The 13,624-nt window shown below is 36.9% G+C and overlaps 1 protein-coding gene across 2 annotated transcripts in view; it reads left to right on the top strand.

Moving 5' to 3' along the window:
* The window catches only part of ADAMTS6 (ADAM metallopeptidase with thrombospondin type 1 motif 6), a 247,161-nt gene that overhangs the window by 117,543 nt on the left and 115,994 nt on the right, over positions 1-13,624 (top strand). For both annotated transcript variants that reach the window (XM_090276311.1, XM_090276313.1), the window contains exon 10: positions 13,207-13,353. In XM_090276311.1, coding sequence (XP_090132437.1) covers positions 13,207-13,353 — 147 coding nt within the window. The remainder of the gene's footprint in view (positions 1-13,206; positions 13,354-13,624) is intronic.

The following is a 13,624-nucleotide window of genomic DNA, read 5'->3' as shown; positions in this document are numbered from 1 at the left end:
CAGTTTGTTGATCCGATCTTCTGCTTCCTCTAGCCTGCTTTTAATTCCTTCTACTGTGTTCTTCAATTCAGAGATCATATTCTTCATTTGCTCCTGGCTCTTATTGATAGCTTCTATGTCCTTTTTCATGCTGGTGTAATTCTCCGTAAGTTCCTTGTAGTTTTTCTGGAGTTCCCTGTAGTTTCCCTGGAGTTTTTGTAGTTTCCGCTGAGCTCATTGAGCTTCTCCATAATCCATGTTTTGATTTCCATATCTGATAGTTTGCTCCCCTCTATTTCATTTAGCACTCTTTCTGGGGATTCTACATTTCCTTTCGATGGGGGTTTTTTTCTCTGTCTCCCCATTTTTTGTGACTCCTGTTGTTTGTTGGTGTTTCTTAGAATGATCTGCACTTCTTGGATCTGCCCTTGGTGGTGTCAGATACTGTACCAGTCTGGGCCTAGGCAGCCTGTTGGAGACTTCCAGGGATCTACTGCCTTTGTCTGTCTTCTTTAGTTGTTAATCTATTCAATCTGTGATTAGCCGTCAGGCTTAAGGACCGTGGGTGTGGCAGCTTAATTCCTGTAGGCAGGGCTTTTGCTTCCCTTCAGGCTGATGCCACTTGGAGGGGAATGGTCTACCCGCAGTACTGGGGATGAGTCAGCACTGGGACCTGGTTGGCTGCTCCCCCAGTTCTCCCTAAAGACACCATGCCAAACTCTCCCCAAGTGTCTCCAGTCCTCTCTGCCTTCCCTCTGCCTGAGCCCAGGGTAAGTGGGGGCCAAAATATTTTCATATGTGATCCACTTAAGAGCTCTTTTCCTCCCGCTGTTTCTCTCCGGCTAGCAAGAAACCCTATTCCTTTTTGCTTTTCACAGCTGGATACTATTTTACTTTCCACTCCGTTGCTGTAGGCTGGGAAGCCCAGCTGGGGGTTTAGACCCCGCCCTTCTCAGGGGGAGCCCCCGGCTGCTGAGCTGTTTCTCAGTACCTTCAGCTGCCACCCGTGGGAGCCCAGCCAGCCCTTCCGAGTCTCCGCATTCCCTACTGGTCACGTTGTGATGTAGTGGCCTTTTCTATCTCTCTGTGGTTATAAGACTTCTCTCCAGCTAGTGTTCGGTTGGTTATTCCAGACGATTTCTCCAAAATCAAGTTGTAAATCCAGACTGGTTCCTGGGAGGAGGTTAGTGTAGCTTCCACTTACTCCTCCGCCATCTTTGATCTTGAAAATGTCCTATTTCTTAAATTTGGTAGAGATAACAAGAAAGTTTGCTTTATAATTATTTTTTAAAACGTAAATATATGTATTATTCTATCGAGTATATATGATATAGCATATATATTATGTAAGAGACTAAAATTAACCTTATAAAAACAAAGCAACAAACAAAATATAATTAAGAATTATGAAAAGGGAGTTAATTGGACTGGTGACCAGTTTCATTTGTGTTATAGCATTGCCTTCTATAATACTCAAATAGTGTTAATAAACCATCAAAATCTTACACTGTTTTTAAACAAAGCTGAAGTTTATCTTGTAGCATTTTTTGTAAGAATGATTTATAAGATCTCTATTGTTTGAATTCTTATTCAAGGATTTTATTCTCAGTTTGGCTGAATGCAAGATTCTTGCTAGGCATTACTCCATGATGTGCTGGTGTTAAATGTCAACATGAAGAAAATCTGAGACTAATTTGACTGTTTTACTATTAGATAGTTTGTTCTTTTGCCCAAATTGCCCAAATATATCTTATTTTTGAAGTCCGGCAAGTTTTACTAGGATGCGCCTCAGTGTGGATTCATTCTATACCAGTTTTTCCTAGGACGCAGTCTGGTGTACTTTAATCAGATTTTAGCCATTTTTATTTCTTGAAAATTTTCATGAATTTTTTAAATGACTTTTCTTTCCGTTTTATTATGTTACTTCTTTTCTTTGGGGACAATGATATTTTTATGTTGGATTCCTTTACTTTGATCCTTTTAAACTCTTTATCCATTGTAATTTTGTTTGCTTTTGTCACCCCTATGAGAAATTTTTTAGCAGTTGCTTAATTTTATTCATTTGCTACCTCAACATGCCCTTTTTCCTGTGATGGCTCTATCTTTTTCCTTCACTTATTTCCTGACAGTTCATGTTTTCATCTCTTGTCTTGCCGCATCTCCCCTGATTGCTCATATCTCTATATGAAATTCTTGTTTTTATAAAATGATAGCTTCATTAGTTTGTTTAGATTAGTGTGTCTAATTTTTATCTTTTCTGTAGCAATATTGTTTTTCTGCTGTGTCCATATTCTATCTGCATTTTCGTGTGTGTGTTTTAATTTAACATATTTGTAGATATATTTCTTGTTTCTTTTGAATCAGATGTCTTTGAATGAGTTTGATTTTTTCTGGATAAGTTACTTATAGAAGTTCATGTTAGTTAGGGGCCAGAGCTACTTTCTCAGTAAGAATTTATTAATGATAAACAGTATTGTATGTGATTCAAATGTTTTAACCCCGTATTTCTTTTTCTTAAGTGTGTTTTATTGATTATGCTGTTACAGTTGTCCTAATTTCTTTTCCCTTTGCTTCCCTCTGCCCAGTAACCCCCTTCCCTCCAGCAATCCCACCCTCCTTATTTAGTTCATGTCCATGGGTCATGCATGTAAGTTCCTTGGCTACACTCTTTGCTATATTATTCTTGATTTCCCCCTGTCTATTTTGTACCAATCAATTATGCTTCTTAATCCCTACACCATTTCCCCATTTCTTCCCCCTCCCCCTCCCAGCTGATAACCCTCCAAATGATCCCCATACTTATGATTCTATTCCTATTCTGGTTGTTTGCTTAGTTTGTTTTTGTTTTTATTTTTTTAGATACTCTTTTTTTAAAAGTATATTTTATTGATTATGTTGTTACAGTATCGCAATTTTTCCTCCTTTGCTCTCCTCTGCCCGGTACCTTTCTTCCCTCCAGGAATCCTACCGCCCTTAGTTCCTGTCCATGGGTTGTGCATAAAAGTTCTTTGGCTTCACCCTTTCCTATATTATCCTTAACTTCCCCCTGTCTATTCTGTACCAACCAATTATGCTTCTTAATCCCTACACCATTTACCCATTTCTCTCTCTTTCCCCTCCCAGCTGATAACCCTCCAAATGATCCCCATACCTAAGATTCTGTTCCTAATCTGGTTTGCTTAGTTGGGTTTTGTTTTTATTTTTTAGATTCAGTTGTTGATAGTTGTGAGTTTGTTGTCATTTTAATGTTCATAATTTTGATCTTCTTTTTTTTAAGTAAGTCCCTTTGACATTTCATATAATAATAGTTTGGTGATGATGAGTTTCTTAAGCTTTACCTTGTCTGGGATGCACTTTCTCTGTCCTTCCATTCCAAATGATAGCTTTGCTGGATAGAGTAATCTTGGTTTAAGTCCTTGCTTTTCATCATCTTGAATACTTCTTGCCAGTCTCTTCTTGCCTGCAAAGTTTCTTTTGAGAAATCAGTTGAAAGTCTTATAGGCATCCCTTTGTAGGTAACTTTCTGCTTTTCTCTTGCTGCTTTTAAGATTCTCTCTTTATCTTTAACCTTTGGCATTTTAATTATGATGTGTCTTGGTGTGGTCCTTTTTGGGTCTAGCTTGTTTGGGACTCTGTGCTTCCTGGCCTTGTATGTCTATTTCCTTCACCAAATTTGGGGAGTTTTCCTTCATTATTTTCTCACATAGGTTTTCAATTTCTTGCTCTTCCTTTTCTCCTTCTGGCACCCCTATGGTTTGGATTTTTGCACGTTTAAAGTTGTTCCAGAAGTTCCTAAGCCTCTCTTCATTTTTTTCAATTCTTGTTTCTTCATTCTGTACTGGGTGACTTTTTTTTCTGTCTTATGATCCAAGTTATTGATTTGAACCCCAGTTTCCTTCCCTTCACCACTGGTTTTGTGTGGATTTTCCTTCGTTTCATTTAGCATAGCCCTCACTTCTTCTCTTATGCATTTGCCATAGTTAAGGATATCTGTCAAGTCTGTAAGCATCTTTATCACCAGTATTTTGAACTTTGCGTCTGTTAGATTGGCTCTGCCCTCATTTGTTAGATTGGCTATCTCCTCATCGCTTAGTTCTCCCACTGGAACCTTGATACATTTCCCCTTTTGGGCCATACTCTTTTGTCTCCTCAACTTGACAAGCTCCTGTGTTCGCCTCTGTGTCTTAGGTAGAGCTGTCAAACCTGTTACTTTGTAAGGGGCGGAGCCTTAGGTATTTGTCAATACAGGGTGACAAGTTTCACTACGTTGTTGTGCTATATGTGGGGGAGTCTGAGCGGGAACAATGCCACTTGCTCAGCACTTGCCCCTTTTTCAGGCACTTCTCCCACTTTGGTATGGGGCTGGCACCTCACTGTCTGTTGCCCTGGCTGTCATTCCCACAGTGGGTAGTTCTGCGGACATTCTCGGACCATGGGGGCCCTTTAAACAAGTGGACTCTGCTGAAAGACTGGCAGTTTCTGCCTCCGCCCCAACCCCCACTGGTTTGCAAAGTCAGAAGCAATGAGGCTTGATTTTCCCTGGCACTGAGACTGTGAGCTGTGCAGTCTGGTCAGGAGGTGGGAAAGCTCCCCAGGTGTTCCTCCTGACTTTTTAAAATGTGTAACTGTGCTTTCTGCCAGCCTGCTGCTGCCACCACTGCTGCAGCCACCACACTGCATCCTCTCCACCCCAGCTCTGCCCCTCCTACCTATCTGGATCAGTATTTCTTCTTTATATCTTTGTTTGTTGGACTTTCACGCAGTTTGATTTTTTGGAACTTCTGGTCGTCTCTGGTTTTGAGGTAGTTGTGTTCCTTCTTAATTGTGGAGGGAGATGCAGTGTGTCTGTCTACACCTCTATCTTGGCCAGAAGTCCCACTTTGGCCTAGATACTCTTGTTGATAGTTATGAGTTTGTTGTCATTTTAATGTTCATAGTGTTGATCTTCTTCTTTTTAAAAAATAAATCCCTTTAGCATTTTATATAATAATGTCTTGATGATGATGAACTCCTTTAGCTTTACCATGTCTGGAAATCTTAACCCTGTATTTCTTTATAAAACTGCAAGTCGGGTAGAGTTTCTTTTTTTTTTTTTTTTTTTTTTATTTTATTTTATTTTATTTTATTTATTTTTTTTTCAGATTTAATGTGTTTTATTGATTAAAATATTACATTTGTGCCAATTTCCCCTCCCTCTGCTCCCCTCCACCCGGTGGCCCCCCTCCCTCCAGTTGTCCCCCCCTTTTAGATTATGTCCATTAGTTGTGCATACAGTTCCTCCCAACCTCTCTCCGTCTATTCCATTCCCTCCTACCTTGATCCCCAATTCCTATATCATCTCCCTCCCTTTCCCCATTCCCCCTCCCTGTTGACCTCCCCCCAATATGCTTCCCGTACCCACAGTTCCTTTTCCACTCTCGTTGCCTGTTTAGTTTGCCTTTGTTTCATCTCCTTAGCTTCTGTTTTTTAAACCAGTCCCTTTAACATCTCATATAACAGTGGTTTGGATCTAATGAACTCTTTCAGTTTTATTTTGTCCTGGAAACACTTTCTCTGTCCTTCTATTCTGAATGACAATTTCGCTGGATAGAGTATTCGTGGTTGTAGGTTTTGGATTTTCATTACTTTGAATATTTCTTGCCAGTCCCTTCTTGCCTGTAGGGTTTCCCTTGAGAAGTCTGCTGATAGTCTAATTGGGACCCCTTTGTACATAATTCTTTTCTTCTCTCTTGCTGCTTTTAAGATTCTCTCTTTATCTTTAATTTTTGACATTTTGATTATAATGTGTCTTGGAGTGGTTCTCCCTGGATCCAGTCTCTTGGGAACTCTCCTTGCTTCCTGGACCTGCAAGTCTATTCCCTTCCCCAAGTCTGGGAAGTTCTCCTTTATTATATTTTCACTCAATTTTTCAAGTTCTAGTTCATCTTCCTCATTCTCTGGCAAACCAATGATTCTTATGTTGGGCCTTTTATAGCTGTCCCAGAGGTTTCTGATCCTCTCATTGTTGCTTTCCATTTCCTCTCGCTGCATTGGTTGACTGCTTGTTCCTTCTCCATATTCCAGTTTGTTGAAATGAACTCTGGATTTTTTTTCCTCACCATCTGTCTCGTATGCGGTTTTGTTCCTTTCATTATGAAAGTTTTTTGCTTCTTTCTTATCTTTTTCCTGCTCTTTTGTGAATTCTGTAAGCCACCTGATAACAATGGCCCAGAACTGAGCCTCTGACAGGTTTCTTATCTGTTCATCTGTCAGGTTCTCTATCTGCTGCCTGGTGAGCTGTGTCACCAGGATTTCTATAGTTGTCTGCCTCATTTTGACAGATGCTTTTTGTTTTCTTGGGCCGGCTGTCGGGGGCAGTGCCTGTGTACTCGTAATGACCCAGCGACCGGCGCCGTTTGGCGTCACAAGTCAGCGACCGGCGCCTGTCTGCGACCTATTTCGCAGCCCTGTGGTGCTTTCTTTCTTTGGGGGCGGGGGTCCAAAATGGATTCACACAGTTATTCAGCTAGGAGACCGGGATCCGTCCTCCCGCCCCCCTGGGCCTCACTGTTCAAGGCGATGCGGTGGCCGCTCTCCCCAGCGCTTGGGTCGCGCACTGCCAGGGGCTTGACTGCCTCCGGGATTTTTCGCTGCCCCGCCGCTCCGCAAACAGCTTTGCCCTCTTTAACTCTTACCTGCCCGAATGGCACCGCTGGTTTATAACTTCATATGTTGGGCTTCCGTGTAGTTTTATTTTCTGGAATTTCTAGTTATCCTTTGTTTTGAAGTAGTTGTATTCCTCTCTAGTTGTAGAGGGAGACTTAGCGTGTCCGTCTAAGCCTCCATCTTGGCCGGAAGTCCCGGGTAGAGTTTCTTACTTTTCCTCACTGACAGATTGCTTTCTCACAAATACACTTCCTACAGTTAGCCCCATCTACTCTTCTGATAACTAGAACACTGGAGTGTATTCCAGAAGTTGGCACCCTTCTTCCAATTTTTCATAAGAAGGTATTGTTGGTGTGCCCCTCAGAGCATTGTACTGAACCTTGCAGAAACATACTGTGGTCCTTTTAGCTTGGAACATCAGTTATTGTTGTTATCCTCTGTGTCTTTCTGCATTTGTTTGATTTTTACATATTCAGTCATCCTTTCGCATACATTATGATATTGTGTTTTATGGGTTTTTTTCTTATTGCTTTTGCATGGTATCTAGAGGAAAAGGGGAAATCCTTTTAATGAAAAATGCAGAAATAAGAAGTGTCACTTTTGAGATAGAAACAGAAATACTAATATATAAGAAATGGCAAGTGTCTTTTACTTATATCCACTGAGAGGTTTAGTTGAAAATCTTCAACATATAAAAAGTTTACTTTGTTTTCATAAATATTATTGAGAATTTGGGCTTTATTTTCTGAAGAATTAAGACTAATATGAAATACTTTGATTTAAAGATTGCTTAGCTTTTCTTATTTGGGTATGTTATCCTAATCAGCTGTCATTTTCTCTGATTGGATTTGAAATTTGATTTTACCCTTACTGATAAGCTAAGTTAGCCTATTACTGTTGCATGGATGCTATAAAAATATATGATATTCTTAGGTCAGAGACAAAGAATTTTATACTTAATGCCACAGCAAGCAGCATAAGCATCAGCCTATTTATTTTGGTTCCTCTTGGCCCCAAATCCCACAGGGACAGCACAATATATGGCCCAAATGAATGCTGCACATGCAGTGGGTTTTCATCAAAACTGAGAAAGATCGAGTTTGCGGAATCTACCTCTTTTATAGCAAGTACAGTAGTCCCTCCCTTGTCTGCAGGGGCTGTATTCCAGGGCCCCCAATGGATGCTTGAAACTCTGGATAATACCACACCCTATATATAGTATGTTTTTTGATACATACATACATACGTACATGCGTACTTATATACATACTTATGATAAAGTTTTAATTTATAAATTAGACACTGTGAAATAATAAGTAACACTAAAATAGAACAATTATAACAATAAAATATGGGTTACTTGAACACAAGCAATGCCATAATATCATGATACATAGTCAATCTAGTAACCAAGATGGATATTAACTTATTAATTGGTGGATAGCACATACAGCGTGGATATGCTGCACAAAGGTTTTATCCAAGTCCAGGGTGGGACAGAGCATGATGGTGCGAGATTTCATCACAGTACTCCGAATTTAAAACTTATGAATTGCTTATTCCTGGAATTTTCTCTTTAATATAACTGAAACCACAGATAAGGGGGGGAATACTGCAGTAAATAAACCTGCTCTCTATCCAGGGGCAAGATTACCTCATTTCTTAAAGTAATCCTGAGAGACGGCCTGGGTGAAGAGCAAGCCTAGCAGACTTGGCATCCCCAGTGTAAAGTGGGGAATCACAAGAGACCCACAGAAGACTGTCTCTCCTAACTTCCCTCCTCACCTTTCTCTCTCACTGTTTTCAAAACCCTCCACGAGTGAGAATCATTACCTTTATAGAATCTGAAACGTTTTATTAACCCATAAAACCAGCCATGGGTGTGTTCTCTTGTTACTGCTGTTCACTCATCAAGAGTGGGCCCCAGGTTCACCAAACTCTCTTTTGTTATTGTTCTTTTCCTTAAGAAAAATACTTTTTAAAACTTAAGAGCAGAGAGTTGAGCTTATTTTACATTTATCTGTCTATCTATCCATTGAATTTTAGTTCTTGGTGCAATATCATTATCAGTCCCAGTAAGAAGCCTTCTGATTTAATATACAGTATTCCCTCACTTGTCGCGGGTATTACATTCTAGATACCCCCCCCCCCCCGCGATAGGTGAAAATGCACGAAGTAGGAACCTTACATTTATTTTAGTATTTATATATATTTGAAGGCTTTATAAACCCTTCCCACACACTTATAAAACATTCCCAGTCCCTTATTAACCTTTTCCACTCCCTTATTAACCTTTCCACACTTTTATAAACACTACTTATGTTCTTAAACATGTTCTACACTCTTAAACCTACGTAACTTTAACAACATATGTATACAGTACCACAAAATCTCACGATATAGCGAAAAATCTGCGATAAATAATTAAATATAATATTTTTAAAAATCCTGTGATACTGTGAGGCTGCGATAAGTGAACCATGATATAGAGAGGGACTACTGTATACATATATGTATTTATTTCTATATTTTCATTTCCCACTCTCACTTGTTCACTACCATAGATAACTACTCTGATAATTTTGGTATGTATATTTGAGTCCATACATATCCTTGTAAAATATTGGATGTTGTTTGTACATGTATGTGTTCATTTTTAACATAAGTTTGAAGTGATTTCAAAATTATAGAAATACTGATATAATAAAAAGATTTGCTTTGTGCCCTTCACTCAGATTCCATTGTTAATATTTTGTAACATTTACTTTCTCTCTTTCTGTATATGTACATGAATTTGTTAAAAACAATTTTAGAGTGAGCTGTAGACATTTCTCTTATCCTCAAATATCAGCATCCATTTCCTAAGGAGAAAAGATAATCTCTTATATAACAAGAGTACAATTATCAAATTGGAAAATTTAACATTGATGTACTTCTATCATCAATATACAGTCATATTCAAATTTTATCAATTTTCCCAGCAATGTTCTTTTATAATCCACCACCCCCCCCCGCCCCCAATCCAGTTTCCATTGCATTTAGTTATGTCTCTTTAGTCTTTATTCTGGAAAATTTCCTTGGCCTTTTTGTTGTATGTGAGTGTGTATGTAATTTTTGTTTATATATATGATGTAGTGTTATAGACATTCCTCCTTTTCTTAATTTTTTCACTGTTTTAAAGATCCACCCATACTTATGTGTAGACACCTCTCTTGTTTGCCGCTTCCAACTTCTGTTTAGTACTATATTCCATAGTATGCATCTGCCGAAGTTTACTTATCTATTCCCCAGTGACAGACACCTAGATTGTCTTTAACTCTGTGCTAAAATAATCCTGTCACAAACATCTTCATACATGTTTCCTTTGGGAATACTTCTGGGATATATATCCAAGAATAGGATTGCCGGGTCATAATTTATCTGCCTGTTTAATTTGACTGAGTACTGCTGAATTGCTCTCTGGACCAGCTGCCCTAACCACACTACAAATGTTGTGAACTAAGATCCTAGTTTCTCTACATCACTGCTAACACTTAGTCCTAGGAAACATTCTAATTTTTGCTGGTATGATGGTTTTAAAGTGATCTCTTGCTTATTCTCTCTGATCAATAATGAATTTCACTTTTTTTTACTGCCAAACTCTTCATCAGTAGAGTTTCTTCAGGAGGGAAAAAAAAATTTTCCTCTTATACTTCTGAAAGAACGTTTTAAAACTATTTGCTCTATTGTGTATTTTTCAGCTGATATCTAACATTTTTTATTTTATGTCTAAGTAATTGCAAAGGAGATAATTTTTGGAGTACTATATATATTATCATGTGAAAACAAAATTGTTACATATCTCCTTTTAATATATCCAATTGACTCTGAATGCCATAGCAATTTGGTAACTATTATTATGCTTTTAAAAAAAATACATGGACCTGTTCTTCTTTTATAGTCAAAAATTTTATCGTTTTTCTTCCTTTAACTCAATATGTCTGCTTCTTCTCTCCCTCCCAGAATATTACCCTAATGTATATTTAAATATTTTTAGTATATTTAAATATGTTTTATGCTTAAAAGTATGTTTAATTATATCAAATGTCTCCATAACAAAAATATATGTAAATAGCAATTACATTTCAAAATTTTCTGTAATCATAAAAATTTTTTTCTGTATTACTTGTTCATTAGATAACAATCATTATTAGTTAATGAATGATCAGAGGGGCTAATATTTATTACAAATTTTAATAAATAAATATAAAAGCAAATTTTTATAAGATGTATTTTTAATTAGATGTATTTTTAATTATTGCATTTATCTCCGTATTCCTGTAGAGTGAGGCAGAATTTCAGCATCAGTTCAGTTTCTTTATTTTGTTTCTGCAGATGATGAATGCTTTGTTTACATAAGTAAGTTGATGAGATGAAAGGAGTTTACTATAGAAATATCACTCAATTCTTTTGAATTATTTTTCAAAACATAACTATGGTAATTTGTCATGAAAAAGTATTTTTAACAACCTGTCAGCTGTTAATTTGATTATATACTCATATAAATTTGATGAAAGCAAGAAACTACATGATATGTTATTTAATTATTAACATCATTCTCTTTCTCAAAACTGACACCAAATGTTTCCAATTTCTCTTTTCTTGACACCCATGTTTTTATACCCCAAGGCTATGAACTATTGTAAAAATTATGGATGGGTGAAAGATAAGTTTTCTTTTGTAAGTGGGAGAAATATGATTTCAAAAGGAGAAACTTAAGGTTTTTTTTTTTTTTAAAGAAAAGAGTACATAAGGAAGTTGGGAACCTCTAAGATGATTTTCTTAAAGCCCTCTCACCTGTGAACACCTATGCTAGAGGCTGAAGAGACTGCTGCTAAAGGAAATACTATTTTTCAAGCTCTCATCATTTGTCAAGAATCACAGTAGTTCACACATTAGTACCATCTTTTTAGAGAAATATAGAATATTAAGTTTATTGAATTGAAAATTTGAACAAAGGAGCCTTTTTACCTAACTTTGTAGCTGATTGTTTTGACAGAGTATATGTCTAACTCAATTAACTGTAAACTCCACCGTCATATTCCTAGAAGATCATTCAGATAGGTTGACTCCAGTGAGTTGATATCAAGTGAGAAAACTAAATATTGGTGTTCTTGGAAGGTTATGTGGTATTTTAATATAGGGTTCAGGATATTTACATACATTTTTCTTCCTTCGCTTATGTTAGTTCCTCTGCCTGAAATGCTAGCTCCTCCTTTCTGTTCCCCCCAATATGAACATATTGTATGTTCTCATTATAGCTTTGTTATATTGTATTTATGAAGGCCAATTCATTCAGCTTTCTACACATATCTCAAATCTAATCCCACCTCTCTATTCAGTACCCTAATTCAGATCCACACCATATTCCAATTGGTAATGATCTTCCATCTGCTCTCCCTGTCTCCATTCTCTTCCCATTCTCACATCTCCACTACAAAATTATTATTATGACCCGTCTAAAATACAGATTACGACCATATTTTCCTACTCAGAAATCTGTAGTTGTTCTTTCAAATCTTCAGTGTCTCTACATTGCCAAACATATTAATATTTACCTTCATTTATTGTCTTGTAATTATGTGTTCTCTATTATCTTTCCACATTTTCCTCCAGCAATCACCCTCATCTATTTTATGCTTTTGTCACACAAATCATTTATTTCCTTGCATACATATCATGGTGCACTTATCAGAATGTTGCAATGGAGACATAAAATATTTTAGTAATATTCAAACAATTTCTGACTACTTGTGATGAAATGATAAAATTTATTTATATGCAGTGGGTATATCCTTTACAGAATACTTTTGGTTATTGTTGAAATATAGTTTTAAGTCACATTCATAGAAGTAGGCATGGCCATAGAACACATAAAAATAAAAATAAAATAAAAAAGCTATAAAAAATAGAGGGAAGCGCTGGTAAAGAAACATTTTATCTTTGTAATCCTTAAATACATCAAGACTTTCAAAATGTGTTTTGAAAACACACATACAAACATACATTACCTATGTATTTCTCATTTATCTATATTATTAAGGAAAAGAATTTCCATGCTTGACCTATAACCTGGAACTCAATGTATCATAACCATCTATAATTCCCTTCTGATTCAGGATAGTGAAGTAGTATGAACTCGAGCATGTCAAAAGGCAGGTTCTCCTAACAATTCCAACCCTAACTGTATGATCTTTAATAGGCCTTTTATCTTTACTAAATTTATTTCTCTCTTCTATGAAGTGAAAATGAATATATATTTTGTATCCGCTCAAAGAGAGCTGGTATCATATGAAATATCATTTGATATTATATGATAAATTTAAAGAGATTTAGAATATATTATATCGTTGAGTTATTCCTTAGCCTCTTTAACTTTAGTCCTATGTTTCCTCAGGGAATCTAGTCTATTACTGTGGAAGGCATATGTTGATAAGACTAATACAGGATCAAATAAGGAAATAAAGGATGTATTGGGGGTTTGTTTGTTTTATTTTTTCTTATTTCTTTTATGTTTCTTATGTTCCTTCCTTGTTAAAACAGTTTTGGTATGAACCATGATGGAATTGGAAATTCTTGTGGGACGAGAGGTCATGAAACAGCAAAACTTATGGCAGCTCACATTACTGCAAATACCAATCCTTTTTCCTGGTCTTCCTGCAGTCGAGACTATATCACCAGCTTTCTAGAGTAAGTAATCTCTGGAGAGTGATGATGAATTGCTCTAGAAGTAAGCCATTGGTAGAAGGCTAATATGTAGTACTTCAAATTTTGTGTAATGACTAAATTTTATAGGGCCCAGTGATATTTCAGGCTGTTCCCAAGGTATTTTAATATTGCATTGTGGCAAACTTTTTCCTTCATGCTAAGACAGAACTTACTGAATAGAATAGAGGAACTGCAGCAAGGATTTAAGTGGGGTTGATGATGTGAATCTTAGAAATGTTCAATAAATGGGAAC

The sequence above is a fragment of the Furipterus horrens genome, unplaced genomic scaffold (assembly GCF_987537825.1).
Source record: "Furipterus horrens unplaced genomic scaffold, mFurHor1.1.pri manual_scaffold_5, whole genome shotgun sequence".
In the NCBI taxonomy this organism is placed as follows: Eukaryota; Metazoa; Chordata; class Mammalia; order Chiroptera; family Furipteridae; genus Furipterus; species Furipterus horrens.
This window is presented reverse-complemented; position numbering and strand designations above follow the sequence as displayed.